Genomic DNA, 22,004 nt, shown 5'->3' on the forward strand with positions numbered 1-22,004 from the left:
GCTTTATGGAAATGATGGTTTGCTCAGGCTCGATGAGAAGACGCAGTACTTGGCACACCCTCATGCTGGGCGCCTTTTTCTTGGAATTAGAGCAGAGAAATGAATGTTCTCACTTGACTAAAATAACCATCATGCAAATGAAGCAAGGGTAGAACAGCCCGGAATGGGGAGTGGTGGGTGAGGAGGTTTGGAAGGAATCAAGAAAGGCATCCCAAACTCTCGCTTTTTGCTAAAGAAAATAAAAGATGTGCTAAACATGTGGGAAGTAGGCTCCTTATTTTTAATTTTTTTTTTTGCCAGTCCTGGGGCTTGAACTCAGGGCCTGAGCGCTGTCCCTGCGCTTCTTTTTGCTCAAGGCTAGCGCTCTACCTCTTGAGCCACAGCACCACTTCCAGCTTTTTCTGTGTGTGTGATGCTGAGGAATCGAACCCAGGGCTTCATGCAGGCTAGCAAGCTCTCTACCACTAAGCCACATTCCCAGCCTCTCCCCCCACACACCTGTGAAATTATTAATCCCTTAGACATTTTTCACGTTGCAACTGCAAGCAGCTCAAAGGTCGATGCACATGCAAAGCTTGGGGTTTGATCCCAGAAAAACGAGACTTTAGTCTTTTCATCTTCCCACCCGTGGGGTAGTGAGTGGGACACATGATGTCGTCTCCCTGCACCTGCCTGTCTGCCATGAGGGGTGTGTGTGTGTGTGCGCGTGTGTGTGTGCGCGTGCACATGCGTGTGTGTCGTGGGAAGCACTGGCATTCCTCAGGCTGGACCCTGTGGCCTCTCCTTCCTAGGAACTCCCCAGTGTTTTCCAGGCCAGTGCCGCTCCTCCCCCCACCCTCCTCCCTGTGTGGCCAAATTAACTCATTGCTCCCCTGGGCCTTCTCTCTACTCTGGAAAAGGCCTGGGGTGCTCAGGTCCAGAGCTGGGTGTGCAGGGGCCGGTGGGGGGGTGCAGGCGCTGCAGCCGCCTTCTAGGAATTCCCTGAGCTCCCGCCCAGACCGCAGCCCTCGGCAGGCTCCTCAGAGCCGACCTGCTCAGCGGCATCCTGTCCACATGTGTGTGTACCCATCCACTCGTTGGTGTGTATGCACGCCGCGCGTGTGCCTGGGGTAGAAACCCTAGGCAAATGGCCCTCCCGAGCCCCGTTCATTCCTCCGGCAAGTGCGCGTTGGTTCACTTGGTTTTGTTTCGGTGCTGGGGATGGATGACACACAGTACTCACTCAGCTCTGCCCTGGATGCTTTGCCTTCATCTCCGCCCAGGATGGCGTGCCCATACGCTTGCGGAAGGAGCACGTGGAGCCAAGGGCTGGGCTTACAGAATGGAGAGGATGCGTTATGCTGTATTCACTCGCCCTAGCATTTTATTAGGAAATGCACCAACATGATAAAGTAGGCACAGTGCAGCGTGCACACCATTTACCAACCGCCTAAATGAACACTTGGTACGCGGGCTTGGAGTCCCCAGGGCCTCGCACGCGCTAGGCGGGCACTCGATTCCTGAGCACCTTCCTTCCTGGGGATATCACAGTCACTTCGTGATTTGAGTGCCTGGGACACAGCGTCGTCACCTCCCCTGTATTGGTAAGGAATGGTTTAAGCTTCCCTTACTAACAAGTCTGGAGGAAGAAGGTTCCAGAATTGGCTCAACAGCTTAGTTTTAACAGGGCTCCGTAGGAGTCAGAGCTCAGTGTTTTCTTGTCATTTCCCTCAGCGCCCCAAAGTGACTGCCCCAGCTCTACACATCACCCACTTCCCTTCAGGAAGAAGGAAGCAAGTGGGAGGGGGCATTTTCTGTCTGTTTTCCCCTTTGTCAGTGAGGAAGAACTTAGCTTGAGCCCCCTCCGTACTTCCTTGGTCACAATTCCGTCTCCTGCTGATTCTGGCTGATCAGAACTGATTTGCTACATTCAGCTTCAACGAACCAGCCTGGAGCCCGCCTTCCCAGAACACATAGAGAACGAGACAGAAATGGCTTACGTCCCCGATCTTGGCCCAACTTTGTCACTAGAGGGTGAGCTCTGTGAGGGCAAGGATTTACTATCTAGTAACCCACCCTCCTGTGGCACCGCCCCCTCCCCAAACAATGGCAGCAACTCAGCAAGAGTCAGTGAACGCCTGAGCGAGAGCCAGGCGGAAGGCTCACCCCTGTCATCCTAGCTCCTCAGGAGGCTGAGAGCTGAGGATCGCAGTGCGAAGCCAGCCTGAGGAGGAAAGTCCCTGAGAAAAGCCAGAAATGGAGCTGTGACTCAAGTGGTAGAGCACCAGCCTTGAGCAAAAAAAAAAAGCTAAAGGTTAGTGCTCTGGCCCTGAGTTCAAGTCCCAGGACTGGCACGCACACACACACACACACACACACACACACACACGTGCGCACGCGCACACACACAAACCAACCTAGAAAGAATGAAGAAGAAGGGTCCCAGGCGTGGCTGATCGGTGGGTATCTCCTGCCCCCCAGGAGATGGCACAGACTTCCTGTTTGGTAAATGTGGTGCTGCTTACCAAGGGCTTCTCATCACCGGACCTGTGACCTCAGCTCTTGCTCGTATCTTCTCTCCTAGGGAGGGAGCCATAGCTGGATGCTGCCCCCCGTGCTGATGACCCTGAGCAACGCCTCCCATGTCCTAGAAGACAAGATGTGTGAGGGGAACAGGACCTCCATGGCCAGGCCCGAGTATATCCCCCTGGTGGTGGTGCTGAGCAGCATCTCCCTAGTCACCGTGGGCCTCAACCTGCTGGTGCTCTACGCCATCCGGCGCGAGCGCAAGCTGCACACCGTGGGGAACCTGTACATCGTCAGCCTCTCGGTGGCAGACCTGATCGTGGGGGCCATCGTCATGCCCGTGAACATCCTCTACCTCCTCATTCCCAGCTGCCCCCTGGGCCGCCCCCTCTGCCTCTTTTGGCTCTCTATGGACTACGTGGCCAGCACAGCGTCCATTTTCAGCGTCTTCATCTTGTGCATCGATCGCTACCGCTCCGTCCAGCAGCCACTCAGGTACCTGAGGTACCGTACCAAGACCCGGGCGTTGGCCACCATCTTGGGGGCCTGGTTTCTCTCCTTCCTCTGGGTTATTCCCATCCTGGGCTGGCATCATTTCATGGCTCACACCCCAGGGCGCCACAAAGACAAGTGCGAGACCGACTTCTATGATGTCACTTGGTTCAAGATCATGACGGCCATCATCAACTTCTACCTGCCCACGTTGCTCATGCTCTGGTTCTACGCCAAGATCTACAAGGCTGTGCGGCAACACTGCCAGCACCGTGAGCTCGTCAACGGATCCTTCCCATCCTTTGTGCAGATTAAGCTGAGGTCCGAGAATGCCAGGGTCAGCGCCAAGAATCCCGGGAAGGAGTCTCCCTGGGAGGTTCAGAAAAGGTCGTCCCAAGATGCCGGCGGCGGGGCTGTTCTGAAGTCCCCAGACTCCAAGGAGTTGCACTCCCCCATCAGCCTGAGCCAGGAGGAGGATGCAGAAGCCGCCGAAGTCCGCTGCTTCCCGCTGAACGTGGAGCACTTGCCAACTGTGGCAGAGGGCGGCGGCAGGGGCTACGATGGCAGCGACCAGAGCCAGAGCCAGCTTAAGACAGAGGCACAGGGTCTGCACCTGGCTGGGGCCAGCGCCATATTAGAAGGCTGTACATTGGTTGACAGACAGTCCTTCTCTCGGACCACAGACTCAGATACCAGCACGGAGCTCGCGTCTGGCCGAAGCAAATCAAGGAGTGGGTCCAGCACGGGCCTAGATTACATCAAGTTCACATGGAAGAGGCTGCGCTCCCATTCCAGACAGTATATGTCTGGGTTGCACTTGAACCGGGAACGGAAGGCGGCCAAACAGTTGGGCCTTATCATGGCGGCCTTCATTCTCTGCTGGATTCCCTACTTCATCTTCTTCATGGTCATCGCCTTCTGCAAGAGCTGCTGCAACGAGCCCGTGCACATGTTCACTATCTGGCTGGGCTACATCAACTCCACGCTGAACCCCCTCATCTACCCCCTGTGCAATGAGAACTTCAAGAAGGCATTCAAGAGAATTCTACACATGCGCTCCTAAGGGAAGGAGCAGGCAGATGCGACAAACTGATGTGTAAGATGTCCAAGAGGGAAACAGGAAAGCAGCCCGGGCATGACCCAGCCCTGGGCACCCTGAAGCGAGAGCACAGCCCCGGGGCTGGGTGGTATGGGAAATCTTCGTAAGCACCTCTGGAAGAACAGCAGGTGGCGGCATCCACCAGGCTGGTACTTGGAGGACAAAGCAGAAACTGTGCCAGAGGAGACCTGGGTGGGGCTGAGTCGCAGACTTGCCTCTGCATGAGTGAATTTGGGAGCCGAGAGGCGATGCCGTAGAGTTCCATAGGTGAACTGCACAGCGGATGGCCTTCCTTCCGCGGAGCTGTGTGATGGGTACAGAGGCACGTCCATGGCTGCCGTCCCCTTTCCAGGCTTACCTGGACAGAGCCGCAGCTCGGGACCCGTGGCCACAACCTTCTCCGATCACCTTGCTTCACAACCTTTGACTCGCCCTGGCAACTTCTGCCTTATCCTCTCACATTCATGCATGTCTTGGGAGTTGATTGGAAACCACCACATCTGTATATCCATCCTCCTCTATGACTCTCAGCTCTTTAGACTCTTAAAGACGTGACGACGAAGCAACCTTCAAAAAGAAAAGGAAAAAAACAACGTGGAAATGTTATGGAATGGTTGCACGTGGAGAGCAAAGGCAACAAAAGAAGAGAAGCAGGAAAGCTACCATATTGCTTCGGTCGGGAGCAGGTTTTATCTCATGGATGTCCGGTGTCACCACAACAGCAGGGTGACATTCCTTGTTCTAGAATGAAAGCACAGTAAGCTTCCAGCTTACTGGAAGATGTTCTCTCCCAAATGTGAACCTGCTTCTCATAAGGAACACACATAGACAGACAGACAGACAGACAGACACACACACACACAGTATTCCTCAAAATGATGATAGTTCCCTCAGTAATACATGAGATAAAGAACAGGAAACACAGCTGGTGACAGAGGTAACCCTTATCTAGGAGTCAAAAGGTCACTGTTTTTATAGTCCTGAAAAAGAGCAGCTTCCTTGGATATTTGTATCAGTCTTGTGGCGATATTTTTAAAACTTCAAAACTTAATACTAAAAAAAGAAAAAATACCTTAATGCTACACCTTAATCCATGTCGCACATGGCAGTCCTAAGCATCTGGTCTTTTGTGTCTTGGTTCCTGTCCTTAGGTGACAGTGACACGTTTTTGCCTACCTAGAATAGAGTGTTTGGAGGGATACTGTTACATGGTTTATGTCTACCTTTCTGAGGTTCTTGGACTTGGAAAATGTATCAACATATACAAATGTTAGGAAACTCTCTGGAGAGTTTCTCTTTGCTTTCAGAGTGGCCTTCGGAAATGTCTTCGGTGGTATATAGTGGTTTACACCTGTAGTCCCCCTTCAGGAGGCGGAGTTCTGATGATCGCAGTTCGAAGCCAGCTTGAGCAGACACGTCTGAGAGATGTTTATCTCCAGTTAGCCAGCAGAAGGTGCAGATGCGGCACAAGCAGTTAGAGCACCAGCCTTGAACGGAAGGTGTCAGGTGACCAAGCAAGAAGACAAAGCCCTGGGTTTAAGCCCCAGTGCTAGTGTGCACACGCACAAGCACACGCATGCACTCCCTCTCCCCGACTGCCCCCCCCCATAAACAAACAGTATTTTCTAAAAAATTTCATTATGACTATTTTGCATCTGGAAAGGTCGTCTTGCTCAAAACTGGTGGAGCCAAGGGACTTTATTTCTGGTTCCAGAAGCTGCAGCTGGTCTGTTTCCCTTTAGAAACAATTTCTAGAAACTGAGAGAGAGCTCGGCCCCACATGACCTTGGGACAGGACGAAGGTCACTCGGAAGGCGCCTTCTACACTGACAGTGGCTATGCACTTTGTGTACGTCGAGGAAAGGTGCAGGCACTCACTGCAGAGAAATGGTTATGGGCCTTGGCTTTGGGTCTGAGGGACCTGGATTTGGTGTAACAGGACAAGAAGGGGTCAGTAAATACATGGTGTCAGATTGTGTCTTGATTGTAAGCAGTTGTCATGTAAACTTTCAAAACACAGGGCGAGGGTTCCCCATGCCTACCAGTCACCTGCGTTACCTTCTTACATAACGAGGAGATTTCCTGGTGTTTCATAAATGGGCAAGCCAAAGCACAGAGAGGGTAAGAGCACAAGTCTCAGGTCTGGATTCTTTCTGCTCTAGCAACCTCTCTTCCGACCTTCTAAATGGTAGAAGTTGTGTGTGTGTGTGTGTGTGTGTGTGTGTGTGTGTGTGTGTGTGTATCCTGGAGTTTGAACTCAGGGTTTGTCCCTGAAGCTTTTTGCTCTAGGCTAGCACTCTACCACTTGAGCCATAGCTCTGCCTCCACAGTTTTGGTTATTAATTGGAGATAGGAGTCTCATGGATTTTCCTGCCCAGGCTGGCTTTAAACTGTGATCCTCAGATCTTAGCCTTCTGAATAGCTAGGATTACAGATATGAGCCACTAGCACCTGGCTGAATTATTTTTGAATTTATAAAATGCAACAAACTGTGGTACAAAGATGACTCAGCCTCTCTCTCTCTCTCTGTCTCTCTCTCTCACACACACACACACCATACACACACACATACACACACAATCCAGTCATTTAGAAGGTTGGAAGAGAGGTTAGAAAAGAGTCATTGGCTGCTGGCTTGCACAAAACGCTGAGCGAGCCATGCCTTTTGCCCTGAATACTAAAATAAATACTTTCTTGGAAAGGATTCACCTTCCTTGGAGAGGACTTCTGCACACGCACAAGCTCCTTCAGGTTTATTTTAGGTTGACCAAACCAATTCCTGAAATAGTTCACCATATTGGCTGGCTTTCTAAACACTGACTTCTTTATCACTATGTACAATATTTATGAATAAGTAAGGTTTCTATTATAAGGTATATGAGGCTGGCTACTTTATAAATAAAAGTTTTTTCTTGGCTCATGGTTCTGCAGGTACAGGCCCTGGTGACAGCCTTCTTTGGCTGTATCACATTAGTGCTGGTGTGTGTGTGTGTGTGTGTGTGTGTGTGTGTGTGTACTGATACGCCTCTGTATCTGTGTATCCCTATCTGTTCTCTTCCTCCTTGTAAAACCACCAATACTCAATCATGGAGGCTATACCCTAAAGGCATTAGCTAATCCCAGCCACTTTCCAAAGGCTTCACTTCTAAACATCCTAGTGGGAACACATTCCCACCTCTCAATGCCTTTAACATAATAGTGTGGGGATTAGCTGGGTGTTGGTGACTCAAGCCTGTAATTCTTGCTACTTGGGAGACCCATATCTGGAGAAATATAGTTCAAGGCCAGCCCAGGCAGAAAAGTCTATGAATAGAGTCCATCTCTAAAATAGTCAAGAGCTGAGCTAGGAGTATGGCTTAAGTGGTAGAGGGCTAGCCGAGGAAGCAAACCAAGCAGGCACAAGTCTTGAGCTTAAATCTCAGTAACCACCCCCCCACACACACACACACGATATTTGGGATTAAACTCTGCCTGAGTTCAGGGACAGATGGTTTTGAACCATACCACTTACAGTAATTCACAACCAACAAGCTTTGAAGACTAGTGTCCTACAATTGTGAAGTTCTAGAAATTGTCTTTGTCCCAGCTCACTGTTATTATAGGGAGGACTGGAGGCAAAGACAGAAAGATAAGGATGGGGTAGCTGAGAGGAAGAATAAAGGGATGAGAGTGAGAGAAGACTGAGCCCAGGGGGTGCGGTGCAGGTCTGTGAGCCTGGCGTTTGAGAGGCCCAGATGGGAGGCTCAAGGCCAGCCTCCCTGGCCATCTAGCAGGACTGAGGAGGGAGAGGAAGAGACCGAGCAGGGGCGAAGGGGAAGAGATGGGGGGGAGGGGGACACTGGGGCAGAAAAGGGAGAGACGGGCTTTGCAGAACAGCCAGCCAGCCATGGGGAGATGAAGCTGCGATGCAGAGGCCAAGATGGAGGCCCTGGGGGGCCCTGGGTGGAGCTGAAACACAGGAAAGGGACCGAAAAGGAGAAGCTGGGGAACAGGAAGTAGGCTGGATGGCATAATTAATGTTCTCAAGAGGAACCATGTTCAGGAGCATATTCTTCCTTAACAATCCTATCAGCCGGGTGTGCCGGTGGCTCACGCCTGTAATCCTGGTTACTCAGGAGGCTGAGATCTGAGGATCGGGGTCCTCGAAGCCAGCCCAGGTAGGAAAGTCCAGCTTATCTCCCACAAGCGACTCAGAAAAAGCTGGAAGTGGCACTGTGGCTCAAGTTGTAGAACAATAGCCTTGAGCACAAAGAGGCTCAGGCACCATGTCCAGGCCCTAAATTCAAGACCCAAGTGGGTTTTGAATTCAAGGACTGACAGGCAACAAAACAATCAAACATATCTATATTGATGAATACATTCTACATACTTAAAACATGCAACTGCCCTTTTACTTGTTATTTTGTGGAGTAAGGTTCCAGCGCAGGGTGCACCACCATGCTAGACAACACTCTACCGTGCATTACATCCTCAGCTTCAAGTAACTCTTGAAAACACATTCTTTTAGGGAAAAAATGAGTAAGCCTTAGATAGACTAGGTTTCCTGATCCCCAATAAAGCCTGTCCATTTCTGCATGCTTCCAGCACATTCTCTTTTTGTTTCATAAGCGTCTGTTTGTCAGCACATACTAGGAGTTAGGTCTTGCACTTCAGAAAAATTCCATCCTTACCTCTTCATCAATAGGAAATGACCTAAGATGTTTCTCTAAAGATAGAGTGAAAATCAGCCTACTGCAGTGCCACGTTCCACCCCCCCGTGTGTGTGTGTGTGTGTGTACTGGAACCCAGGGTAGCATGTATGCTAAGCTCCAGCTAAACCACTGAGTTATTCTTAAGCCCTGGCAGTAGTAACATTGCACAATCACTTTGGGAAGGGACAAAATTGAAGGCACATTTTGAGTTATTTTATAGAATCCAGCAATCTTTGGGTGGCCTTGCCTGGGGAAGGGCTGCAGCCAAGTCAGGAATGTCAGTAGGAATTTGGGGAAATTCCCTCTTGAATACCGCTGCCACCCTGTGTGCGTTATTCCTAATCTCATCAGCTAGGAATATCAGTTTCAAAGCCCAGAACTTGCCGGAGTGCCAGAGCCTCTTGCCTTTGGTCCTAGCTATTCTGGAGGCTGATATCTGGAGGATTGTGGCTCAAGGATAGCTCAAGCAGAAAAGTCTGTGAGACTCCATCTCCAAGATTAACATCAAAAAGCTAGGCTGGGGTCTGGGGATATGGCCTAGTGGCAAGAGAGCTTGCCTCGTATACATGAGGCCCTGGGTTCAATTCCCCAGCACCACATATACAGAAAACGGCCAGAGGTGGCGCTGTGGCTCAAGTGGCAGAGTGCTAGCCTTGAGCAAAAGGAAGCCAGGGACAGTGCTCAGGCCCTGAGTTCAAGGCCCAGGACTGGCCAAAAAAAAAAAAAAAAAAGCTAGGCTGGATGCATGCGCAAGTGGAAGAGCACATACCAAGCAAATGTGAGTTCAACCCCCAGCACGGGGCGCGGGGTGGTGTGGGGGGAGGAAGCTCAGGGTAAGGAATTGTTGTGAGTGCACTTTTCCTGCAGTCAACTTTGGAGGGGGTGAGTGAAAAGCATGGCAAGACACTGACCGCTCCCCAGAAGCACTAGTCATTGAAAGCTGCACAAAAACTCCAGAATGTGTTCATCAGAATTGCTAAAACCCAGCAGGGAAAACAAACTTATGAAGAACCGGCTTCAACCTGGGCTCATATCTGCTCACTACAGGAAAGCCTAGATATAGGAAACAGGCATATCTTATAGGAGCTGAAATCTTCAGCTTAGCAGGTTTATTACATTGGATTACTTAACTGGAAATCTGGCATGTAGAATTCGGTAAGTTTTGATCTAAGTGTGCCCATGTCATCTCTACACACTATCACCTTGCCAGGCTCCCTCAGAACTCCTGTGACCCGTTTCAGGCAGTGCTCCATCCTTTGCCACAGGCACCCTTTATCTTTTTGGCTTCAAAAAGTGTTTACTGTCAAGAAATGTCTGGTCCCATGGCACGTCAAGAAGAGACTGATAGGGGCTGGGGAGATGGCCTAGTGGCAAGAGTGCTTGTCTCATATACATGAAGCCCTGGGTTCAATTCCCTAGCACCACATATACAGAAAACATCCAGAAGTGGCGCTGTGGCTCAAGTGGCAGAGTGCTAGCCTTGAGCAAAAAGAAGCCAGGGACAGTGCTCAGGCCCTGAGTTCAAGGCCCAGGACTGGCAAAAAAAAAAAAAAAAGAGAGAGAGACTGATAGATGCCTACCTTTGTGTACTCCCCTCCCCCCAAGGCTGGCTGTACAACACACAGATTCTGAATTCCTGTTCTTTGCTTCATAAAAGATGAGCTGAGCTACTTGCCACTGAGTAATGAAGCCAGAAAAACAAGAAAAAAGAACCTCACCCCAACTTTGGTTACCTTCCCCTCCTCCCTCAAGGTCTCTACCTTCCCGGCATACTCATTCTAAGACAGCGTAGAAGAGTTTCTAAAAACAAGCCAGTGGAAAGGAAATGTTCCAGGATGGACTGTCTGGATCCAGCCACCCTTTCGTTCTGAATTCTTTCTCATCTTGTTTACTCTTTCCCACAAAAGGAAAAAAAAAAAATCTTTTAAGTGGCATGGTGGTACACACCTGTAATCCCAGCTACTCCAGAAGCTGAGGTGGGAGGGTTGGCCAAGAATTCCAAACCAACATAGCTGGGGGGGGGGCAGGGGGGGCAGCCAAAAGGGAGAGAGGGAGACAGAAATTCTCTCTTGCCTAATGCTTGATACAGTTGATCAAGTGGTCTCCAGACGGGAGTAATTTCCACCCCTTCTCCTATCGCTGTGAGTCATCATTAAGTCACCTTACTAAGTCTGTATTTGTATTCTTTCTTGATTTCGTCGCTCTTGGCTCAAGAGCCCTGTAGCCTTCAACAAGCTGGGTAAGCTTTCCTAGCTCTGTTTCATAAGTAAAACACCAGCTTTGGAGGGCCCTTTCTTCAGATTAGAGGCATGAAACCTTGAAGACAGGATAATAGTAGTCACTACTTTCATTATTGGTGGTTTACAGAGAAAGACCGGAGCCTCACAGGTTACATTGAGATTTTGTTATCTTCAACACCTGTGCAGTGTGCTTCAGTGCACACAGTAGGTACTTAACAAACCACTGAGAATGGGCTATGTCACCCCCCTCCACGGAGGGGAGCTTTGAGGGTAATGGCTGCTCATTGTCAGCTTCCCTTGGTCTTTTTTTTTTTTTTTTTTTTTTTTTTTTTTTTTTGCCAGTCCTGGGCCTTGGACTCAGGGCCCGAGCACTGTCCCTGGCTTCTTCCCGCTCAAGGCTAGCACTCTGCCACTTGAGCCACAGCGCCGCTTCTGGCCGTTTTCTGTATATGTGGTGCTGGGGAATCGAACCTAGGGCCTCGTGTATCCGAGGCAGGCACTCTTGCCACTAGGCTATATCCCCAGCCCTTCCCTTGGTCTTTGCAGATGAAGTTTTTAAAAAAAAAAAATCAGTTTTTACACTTGCTTCTGAAAGGATATGTTCCAGCCATCCCAGGGGACCATGTGGAGATAGTCACAGACAGGAGAAGAAAGTTTAGAAGGAGGTTTATTAGTGAGGCCATATCTCCCACGGGAGAGGGAGTAACATGGTGTCTGGCTTGGGCACCTTATCCAGTGGTGGCTTCTCTGGGGTTAAAGGGGAAGTAGGTAGGTCTTAATGGTAAGTAGGAGTGGCCCATTATAGTTCTAGGGCAGGGAGTTTAGGTATGGGTGGATCTGGGGGCTAACGGGAGGAGCTGAAGACCTAATGGGGGGGGGGCGGGGATGCTAACAGCTTCCATTTTTGCTGCTACTACCCCAGGAAGATAGCAGTGAGGATGAATTCTGACCTAATCTGAACTAAGAAGAATGTGGACCGTTCAGAAAGAAAAGGAAATCCAATGTGGTGTCCACTTGAAAAAATTGTGTTAAGCAAAGTAAGCCAGATCCAAAGGTTTGTAATAATTAGAATGTGCCTATAAATCTGCAAGTAAACCCAATGGATAGTAAAAGACAAAAAAATTTCACTTGGATATAAAGAGAACTCTAAAATTCACACAGTGAGATCCAAGGAGGATATTCTTAGGAGAGAATCACAAGTGCCTAATAGCTATGTGCATAGGATCATATAAAATGATGCTTATTGAAACCAACTCCAAGAAATGGAAGCCAAAACTTTCATTTATTTACTTATCTAATTTATTTAGTCAGTCATGGGGCTTGACCTCTGGGCCTGGGCTGCTGTCCCTAAGCTCTTCAGTTCAAGTCTAATATTTTACCACTAGGAACCAACCAAGCGCCACTTCCCGTTTTCTCACAGTTAATTGGAGATAAGAGTCTCAAGGACTTTGTTGCTCTGGCTGGTTTTAAACCTTAATCCTGAGATCTCAGCCTCCTGAGTAACTAGGATTACAGGCCTGAGCCTCCAGTGCCCTGCTAGGCTATCTATCTATCTATCTATCTATCTATCTATCTATCTATCTATCTATCTATCTATCTATCTATCTATCTATCACATGTATATAGTAAACATATACATACATATATAGTAAAACATATATATATATGCTTTTTTTTCTTCACTCCACCGTCCCCCCTTTTCCGCTGTTTATTTCTGTACCTTTTATCTCCTATGTGAGTTTATCTGATTTGGGGAGGGAAAGGGGAAGCACAGAAATGGTGGGACCAAGGGTGAATCAATTCAGCAGGGATACTCCCTAGACACTTGAGCTGAACAACTCGAGGGGAGGGGTCAGGAGGGGTAAAACTGGGAGACCATGAGGAAAGGGGGGGGGGGGAGACACTGTTCAAAAGAAATGCACTCCACACCCGACTCATGCAACAGTGATCCATCTGTACATCACCTTTACAATAAATATTTAAAAATAAATAAAAGGAAACCCAGATTGACGAGCATGCGCCTGTGGGAGCAGGGGGGGGGGGGGTTGTCTCCACCCGGCCCAGCCCGGGGGCTCGCCTCACTTCTACCCTTCCCGCAGGGCTCGCGGCTCCTTGTGCGCACGCGCTGGTTTCCAGGGCCGCTGGGGGCGGGGCCCCATTGCGTCATCAGGGTGCGCGTCGGGGCCGGCGCTGTGGTTGCCGGAAGTTGGTTGGCGGTAAGTCTGCCGCGGCGGGTGAGGGAGCAGTGGGGTCTCGCGGTGGGTTTCGGGGGGCCTGCAGGAAGGGGCGCGAACTCGCCTAGGAGGGCGAGGGCGGCCGCGGGGCTCGCGGTGGCCCTCTCCGCCTCCAGGCGGCCCCCAAGTCTCTCCGGCCCCAGCCCGGGGTCTTCTGACTGGGACCTGCGTGAGCTCCCGCGCGAACCGCGGGCGGGTTCGGGACCCGGCCCGGGCCGGGCGGGGGCTTGGTGGAGGCGGGGGGACGGGGGAGGCCGGGCGGGTTCGAAACCTGGTTCTCAGTGACGGGACGCCCCTCTCCCACCTTCTGCCTCGCCTTCCCCGTCTGTGAAATGGGGTGATGACGCGTCGCCCGTCCCGTGCGGAGTTAGGGAAGGCCACGCAGGCCTCGTCCAAGCTAAGAGTCTCCACTTCTTGGTTTAGTCTGGAGGTTAGAAACCAGTGCTTCCCTGGCAATCAGCCGGATGGGGTACATGCGGGGGTACGAAAACTTGTCAAGTTTCTTTTTTACTGAATTGAGCAGTTACAAGCACAGTACTAACATTTTGTTGGAAACAAACCAAACCAGCGCGCGTGCAGTGCATATTTTAAAACCCTGCCTGCTAATGCATGTTTTCCCAAAACATTTCCAGTAAGTTGTTTTTTTTTGTTGTGTGTGTGTGTTTTGTTTTAATTTGGTCCAGTGGTGGAGCTTGAACCCTGAGCCTGGGCGCTAACCCTGAGCTCTTCAGCTCAATGCTAGCGCTCTACCACTTGAGCCACGGCACCACTTCCCCTTTTTGGGTGGTTAATTGGAGATAAGAGTCTCATGTACTTTCCTGTCCGGGCTGGCTTTGAACCACGATCCTCAGATCTCAGCCTCCTGAGTAGATAGGATTACAGGTGTGAGCCACCAGCACCCACCTTAAAACAAAAGATTTGAGTGAATGTTATATTCCAGCCTTTGCAGACACCAAGGATGAGAAGGAACCATACTTTCTGGAGCCCTCTTGTAGATGGTGACAGTGGTGATGATCAATAAATAGGACATTTTGAAAAGGAATGGCAGATGTTATTGGTCCTGATAGGTACTACAAGAAAGAGCACAGGCAGTGGGATGGAGAACAATTCTGGGAACACGGAGAGGGTATTTGTTTATTCATTTGAACAAGCTGTTTGAAAAGCTAGCTGGAGAAATATAAATTCTCTGAGGAAAAGTGACATTTGTGTTAATCTGTCTTGTGAGGCTCACTATCTCCCCCCCCCCCCCCCGCCCTTTGTGCTTCAGACTTGGTTAAACTGCTTGCAGGTTTGTCTCACCTACTGCTCATTGCTCCTGTTTCTCCTTCTGGAGCATCTTGCCTTCTCCCATTTTTCTTGGCCAACTGTGGTGTGATAACCTGTGCTGTGATTTTGAAACCCTTTGAAGAACTGAGTGCTGGGCTCTGCTGTTTAACTCTAGGGTCCCACTTCTGTTCCCAGCTAGTTAGTCATCATTGAGAATGCGTATAAACATTGGTTGAGCGTCTCTTGGAGCGCTGACACTGCGCTGCCAGCTGAGAGGACAGATAAGGGTAAGATTCACATCACTGCCCATGAGGATAAGGACACTCAGGCGTCCATGAGGAGTTGCTACTTTATCCAGATCCTGAAGTATGAGCGGAGCGTGCCAGGTGAAGAGAGCTGGGACATGCCATGAGCAAAGGCTGAAGATGACATTATGATGGCCTGCAGATGAGTCAACAGAGCTGCAGAATAGACTTGCAGGTTGAGAGGTGACTGGAAGAGTAAGCCAGAGTCACTTCACAAAGGGCCTGTGGGCTATGGCAGGTTGAGAGCAGATGAATGGGAGGAGAATGTAAACGTCCCAGAACTAGCTTTGCCACTGAACTTGTCTCTCTTTCCCCGCTCTAGTTTTTTCGTATACAAAAGGGAAGTAGGGTCCACGGGTGTGGCTCTATAGAAGAGTGCTTGCCTAGCATGTGTGATGTCGTCCCGGGTTTTATCCCTTGCACTGCAAAACACATACATACACAAAGTTACAAAAACTTAAATATTTGAGTTTTTAAGATTTATTTGTGATTTTTTTCTCCTGGGTGTGGAGGCACACCCCTGTAATCCTATCTTCTTGGAGTCTGAGACAGGAAATGTGGAGTTTGGGACCAGTGTAGATTATGTCGCAAGACCCTATCTGAAAGACCAAGAAAAATAATAAGTAAATACTAACGTCTTCAAATTAGGACTGGGGATGTAACTCAGTGGTAGCGCATTTGCCTAAGATGGACAAGGTCCTGGGTTCCATCCCCAGTACTGGGGGGAAAAAGTGGATGGAGCGATAGAAATGGAATGAGTCAGTGTGTGTTTCTCATGTAGTACTAAAGGATAATCAGCACTCAGTAACCTGGCTCACAAGTTTTCACTTTACTTTTAAAGTGTCAGGTTGGCAAGCGGGGTACTAAAAAAATTTAGACATGATGTGACATGCTTTGCCCTTTTAAGCTGGGTAGCAAGTGGCATTTGTTCTGCCCAGGTCAGGGCCAGCAGGTTGGGTCTGATCATTGTGGTAGTGATCCAGGTGACCAGGGCCGGGCAGAGGCGCTGGCTGTGCCAGTGGAGACGGTAGGTGAACTTGAGAGACAGGAGAGATGGGGTTTGCTAGACTCATAACTGACTGGGTGGGTCAGGGAGAGGAGGAGACAAGAATCGGGATAGTGGGGAGATGAGTTTGCTATGGAAATAAGCAATAGCAGAGTTGTTAGGTTAGTGGTCTGGTTATTCCAGACCTCTGAATTTTTACTTGGAAGTCAGCTGGCCTCTGTCATCCCCCTCCTCTCTCCCCTAGCTTCCCATCTTTCTCTGGTGTGTGGAGGTCTGGTGTGTGATCAAGGGAGAATAAACAGTCCATGTGTCAGGGCTGGCTGGGCAGCCCTCTGTCATAAGTCTTGCTCCTGGTCCAGCTCTGAAGCAGTCATCTCTGGGATGTTTTCACACTGCCTTTGTCCAGGCCGCCCATCAGTCTGTGAGTGCACGCTGTAGGGAGGAAGTCTTTCCTTGGGGAGTGAGGCATGCTGGGCCCTGGCACTGGCATGCTCTTGTCACAGTCACACTGTGTCCTCTTCTAGGCAACCAGGCCCTCTGTGCCCCATGCGGCCTCAGCAGTTGGCCTGCCCAGTTCCTGTGTGCCCCTGTTCTGGTTCCTCCTCTCCGTCTCTCCTGTCTTTTACTTCATTATGTTGCAAATGTCACTTGGGGCGTTTCTGCTTCCTCTTCTAACCTCTGTCAGTTTTGTTCCAGCTAGCCAGCGAAGGTGGGCCCTGTGCTTCTCCAAGCCCCTGATCCCGTCTCCTTTGCCTTGTTGCATCTCCTTACTGTCATTGGCCTTCCCATCTTTAGTGTCCTCTGTTTCCTCTCCCTCAGGCCTGCTCTCTGCCCAGGTAGTGCTTCTCCCCCGCATCAGGCTTCTCTTCCTGCTTCCTTCCACTACTCACCCAAATTGGCTTTCCCCATGGGTCTCAGACCTCTGCCTCGCCCAGGCCCCTCCACCCCCGCCCCATCCTCTCACTTCTTAGCCCCTCTGGCTTTCCTGAGGTCGTCCTTCCCTTCCTGCCCTCATCCTGCTTGTGTGCTGACCTTTTCCCAGAAGTGCCAGTTTTCTCCAAGCGGTGACCTCAAGGCTGTCTGTGCCTATGACCCCTGCTCTGGCTCCTGGGCTTAGCCTGCCCCGAGTGCCATCCTCAGGGCCCACAGATGAGGGGCTCAGCTCATCACCTTCCCTTCAGAGCTGCTATGCTCTCTCTGACTTTAGTTGTGCCTGCTTCCCAGAACAGGAGCCCAGGTGGCAATAGATCATAGAGCTTCTGCGCCATGCGGCTTGCCCCCATGTATTCCTTAGGGTTTCTTACTCCAGCCCTTCCACGGAATGCGCAACTGGAGTTTGCCCTTTCAGTCACAGTGACACTGTCTCTTGGGGAAGATACCCAGAAAGGGTTCTAGAGTTCATCTTAATGACATTTGAGAGCCCCTCTGCCAGGGACTAGGGATGTCGAGAATGCCAAATGTGGAAGTGTGTGCATTCAGAAGTGTTGGCCTGTTGCCAATCCGGGGGAGGAGAGAAGGGCAGGGTGGCGGTGGTGGGAGAGCTCTGGGGAGGCTGACATGCCTCTGAGCTGAGGTTTCACACTAGCCGGGCAGGCGTGAGAACAGTGAGGGAGGAGCGGACCGCTCGCCATGCAGCTGAGAGGAGGGGCCGGCAGCGGGAGCATCAGGCAGCTCTGGTTTCCTGAGCAGCAAGCAGAGCTGGAGGGGTGGCAGAGCCGTGAGCTGAGTATTGAAGCTGGAGGCAAGTGTGGAGCCCTGGGAAAGCATGAGGGAAACCGCTGGAGGCGTGGGGACAGGACGGCTCGAGCTTGTGGTGACTCTCAATAAACTCAAGTGCGCTTCATCTTGATTTAATGAGGCTGATGCCTGGGTGGAAGTATGAAAGTGCTCCCTTGTACACTGGATTTACCAGTTTATTATAGATGTACGAGTTAGATATGGGAGTGCACATTTTTAATTCCAGCACTTCGGAGGCTGAGGCAGGAAGATGATGTTTTGAAGCCATCCTGAGGTACTTAAGCAGCAACAGTCCATCTCAAAAACAAACAAAACGAACTCACCCATCTGTCTCTCTGTCATTACAAGCTGCACGCCAATGTGGCCTTTGAATCTGGCCTTGCAGTCTGCTTTGACCTCAACAGACCTTTCTGATTTCTACTGTGCTGTAAAATAGTCAGCCTGCAACATGCCGAACTGGCCCCTTCAGAGCTTACCAAAACAACAAAGAAGATCCGTCCCGTCTGTGGGTTGGCAAGCTACACCTGTAGGCCACACCCTACCCTTGGCTTTTCTGTTAGTCATGAACTAAGGATGATTCCCCCCCCCCCCACCCAGGTTTTCTTATTAAAAAGAGAGAAGAAAATATGACAGGAACTGTCTGTGACCTAGTGCCTAAAATACTTTCTGTGTGGGAGAAGCTTGCCAATCCCTGTCTTGCCTGACTGCCTGGTACGGTAGTCCTTGTGCTGTATTCCTCAGCAAACCATAATCTAATAACGTGCTTGACTACTTCTCTGATGGGAAGCTCACAATCTGTCTCATCAACTTATTTCCTGTTTGGACAAACTATTAGTAATTTTTAAACCATGCTGAAATTTGTCTTACTCTGCATCATCCATCCATTGGCCCACACTGGGGGAAGAGACATTTTGTGTGGACTTTCCCTGAGTCGCTAATCCATGCTAGGCCCTGTGCTCCGTGATGGAGAAGGGTGAAGAAGACATGGCTGTTGCAGCAAGGATCTCTCAGAATTTTCTTGGGGCCAGAGAAGTTTAGCTGGAAGTATTCTGTCTGTCATTCTGTCTTCTTGCCATTGAACTAGGACTTTTCCTGTAGTTATTTTACGTATTTCTGTATTGTTGTCTGCATATATAAAATGCAGAATTAAAAAGGCCAGAAGGTCATGCAAGTGAAAATAACTCAGTAGCCGTCTCTTCTGACCCCTCCCCATTCAATTTTTCTTTCTTTTTTTCCCCTACCAGTCCTGGGGCTTGAACTTAGGGCCTGGGCACTGTCCCTGGCTTCTTTTGCTCAAGGCTAACACTCTACTACTGAGCCACAGCACCACTTCTGGCCTTTTCTGTTTATGTGGTGCTGAGGAGTCGAACCCAGGGCTTTGTGTGTCCTAGGTAGGCACTCTACCACTAAGCCACACACCCAGCCCTCCCCATCCATTCTTGAGAGGCAGCACTGTCACTTGTTTCCTGTGAGGACTGATGTTCAAAAACAGCACCAACCAAAGTGGGCACTGGGCAGGCACTTTAGATAAGGGCCCAGTCAGTGATGTTTTCTGAGCCCCCACTCATTAAGTCATCAGTGGTGACTCGATTTCATTTTCATATGAAGGTCTGAAGTTGACTCTAGGGCTGGGTAGAGATGCAGCCCCAGGAGGGTTGTATTGCTCACCCACTCCCTGCCATTTGCCTTTAGTGTCTTACGACTTTTTTTTTTTTTTGGCCAGTCCTAGGCCGTGAACTCAGGGCCTGAGCACTGTCCCTGAGCTTCTTTTGCTCAAGGCTAGCACTCTACCACTGAGCCACAGCACCACTTCTGGCCATTTCTGTTTATGTGGTGCTGAGGAATCAAACCCAGGGCCTCATGTATATGAGGCAAGCACTCTTGCCACTAGGCCATATTCCCAGCCCTGCCATTTGCCTTTAATCTCGATTGTTTTCACTACTACTGGGATCTTGTTCATTATGCTGTCAGTTTGCATCAATGCCTGTCCCTTTCAGTAGGAAGTGATGTAGTACCACCTTGTGTGACTCGGGCTCCTGTGCATATCCTGAATGTGATGGAGATGTTTGAGGTGAAAATGACCCACATTTGCACTGATGTAGGCGCCAGTTTCATTGAATACAGAGTTGAGATGGGATAGATCCTCTTTTGGCTTTTCAAGGTGAGCAGAGGCCAGTCTCATGTGTACCATCCAAGGTTTTACAGGTTGGCCTTTTCAGAGAGCAGGTGATGTTTGGATCTTGAAGAATTACAAGTAAATGACTGAACCCTGGACTTGGTTTTCTCAGATTCCCTTCTTACCATTACTTAAGGGCCAATGGGACTTAGACATTCAGGTACCTTTGTGACATGTTTATTCTATAGGATTAACTGCAGATATTTCTAGCAAATTCCTCATTACGTCTTGCTGCTATTGTTAAAGACTTTTCTGCTTTCTTGGACTGAAAACAGCAATCTCCAGCCATGTTCCCTTGTGAAAGAGACTGTGTTCTGTTCAGTTTTTCAAAGGCCAGTTAGGCCAGAAAACGTGAAGAATGTGTCTTTGATGCAGGCGCCTTTCTTATTGCCTCTCTGACTATCACCATCAGCTTTTTTGGCACTTATATTTTCATAGCCTTATTGAGGTATAACGGGTGTTACAAATGGTCTCCTGCCTTCCAAGTGGGTGTCCTGAGTCACTTTTCCCCAGCCTATTAGAGTGCTACACAGTTTTCTCTTTGTCTCTGGAATCCTCTGGCCTTGGTAAAATTCCATCCTGATGCTCTCAGCAGGTGACCAAAAATTATGTTGAAAATAAGTTACATCTGACCTTTAAGGCAAGTTGTAGATGAGTAATGTTGCATTTGATGCTCCATCCTACAGAGGACTTTACCACAGCCGCTGCTGGGTTGATTTTCTTCCACAATGTATGATTGCGCCGACATTATGAAAGCTATGGCTTAAAAAAAAAAAAAAGCCTATTTGTGTTGACTATTGGAAAGGAGGTTAGCATACAGATTACTCAAATGATTGGCTATTTGTTAGCAGTGTGGGGCTGATGGACAGAATAAAGGTCCTGAAAAGTGGCTTGTCCTATTGCGGCAGAAGAGTACAGAGATGTGGAAGGGGGCTTTACACTGGATGTGATTTAGAGATAGGATCTGCAGAAGTGACGGGGCCGAAGATTGACGTTATGGTAGCACTGGTATCATCGGGACTGCTGGTCAGACTGCCAGTCTCCTGGACTGCCTCCACCCCAACAGGAAGAGCAGGTGGGGCCCATGCACCTCACATTTTTAAGATGCCCTCAGTTAGCCAGATGTGGTGAGTGCCTTTAGTGCCAACACTCAAGAGTTGATTGCCAGTTGGAGGCTAGTGTGAGTGTGTATGTGGCAGGAGTGTCTCAAAGCCCTTGGTCAGGCACAGACTGGTGGGGACATGCTATAAACCACTCCAAGTGGAAAATTTTAGGGACAGCAGTGTGCTGTCCTTTGTGATCAATGGGGCTTGTCAATTGTAATTATTATCATTCCTACTTGTTCACCCCCTCCCCTCGAGTTTGTTAGGCCCCCATTGCGAATTTTCCATTCATTCACAATGGGACTTCTGGTGCCAACGCATATTTCTAATGGGTAGAATATATTCAGCCTGTGGGATGCTGCCGCCTATGAGGGAACCAATAGCAAGTGACCTCCCCCACCCCCCGCCCCAAAGCTGCCTTTACAGATGATTCTCGCCTCAGCAATTTCCTGCCAAATTACGTTTTAGAGAGCCCCCCCTGAGTTCCTTCAGATAGCTTCAGAGATCATTGGTCCAGTGGCAGTGCTGTTCTTTCATCCCGGCACTTTGAGAACTTGCTTTGCGCTGTCCTGGTCTACCATCCATCCACTGTTGTTTCCCTTGTTTGTCTGAATGATTCTGTTTCTTCTTACTCCCCTCCTCTCCCTCCCTACCCCCACCCTGCTCTAGGACTTTACCCTGCTGTGGCTTTTCTTCCTCCCAGTAACTCCTGTTACTGTTGTTCCCAGTAACTGAATTGTAATTCCATTAACTGTTTCCATGAATAGATTCACTGTGATGTGTACACACAATGTTTTGATCATACCCACCTTTCTTAGAAACCTCTCCGTCCTCCTCTTCCTGCTTCCCTGGTCCCTAGTAGTCCTTCTTTCAGGCTGTTGTTATTTTAGCTTCCATGTATGAGAGAAAACATGTGATATTATCTTGCTTTACTTAACATGATCTGTAGTTCCAGCCATTTTTATGCAGTTGACATCTCATTCTTTATGGCTGAATAATATACCATTGATTTTCTTTGTCCATTCATCTGTGTTTTTTTTTGTTTTTGTTTTTTTGGCTAGTCCTGGGCCTTGGACTCAGGGCCTGAGCACTGTCCCTGGCTTCTTCCCGCTCAAGGCTAACACTCTGCCACCTGAGCCACAGCGCCCCT

The 22,004-nt window shown here is 49.5% G+C and overlaps 2 protein-coding genes and 1 long non-coding RNA gene across 5 annotated transcripts in view; 2 read left to right on the plus strand and 1 right to left on the minus strand.

Annotated features, from left to right (window-relative positions):
* The first annotated feature begins 2,599 nt into the window (after positions 1 to 2,599).
* On the plus strand, positions 2,600 to 4,130 carry Hrh1 (histamine receptor H1). The gene has a single exon (XM_048355045.1). It carries the CDS (start codon positions 2,600 to 2,602, stop codon positions 4,058 to 4,060), a length of 1,461 nt encoding a protein of 486 aa, XP_048211002.1. The 3' UTR covers positions 4,061 to 4,130.
* A 6,153-nt stretch (positions 4,131 to 10,283) lies between these two features.
* LOC125358811 lies at positions 10,284 to 18,880 on the minus strand. Its single transcript, XR_007212401.1, has 3 exons — positions 16,323 to 18,880; positions 11,537 to 11,540; positions 10,284 to 10,294 (listed from the first exon to the last, which is right to left on the minus strand). It is a non-coding gene; the product is annotated as an uncharacterized LOC125358811 (long non-coding RNA).
* The window catches only part of Atg7 (autophagy related 7), a 157,348-nt gene continuing 148,537 nt past the window's right edge, over positions 13,194 to 22,004 (plus strand). The window contains exon 1 of one of the 3 annotated variants that reach the window (XM_048356280.1): positions 13,194 to 13,243. The gene's annotated coding sequence lies outside the window, so the exon portion shown is untranslated. The remainder of the gene's footprint in view (positions 13,244 to 22,004) is intronic. The other 2 variants (XM_048356279.1, XM_048356281.1) reach the window with 2 other exon arrangements.

This window comes from Perognathus longimembris, chromosome 10, assembly GCF_023159225.1.
Source record: "Perognathus longimembris pacificus isolate PPM17 chromosome 10, ASM2315922v1, whole genome shotgun sequence".
NCBI lineage: Eukaryota > Metazoa > Chordata > Mammalia > Rodentia > Heteromyidae > Perognathus > Perognathus longimembris.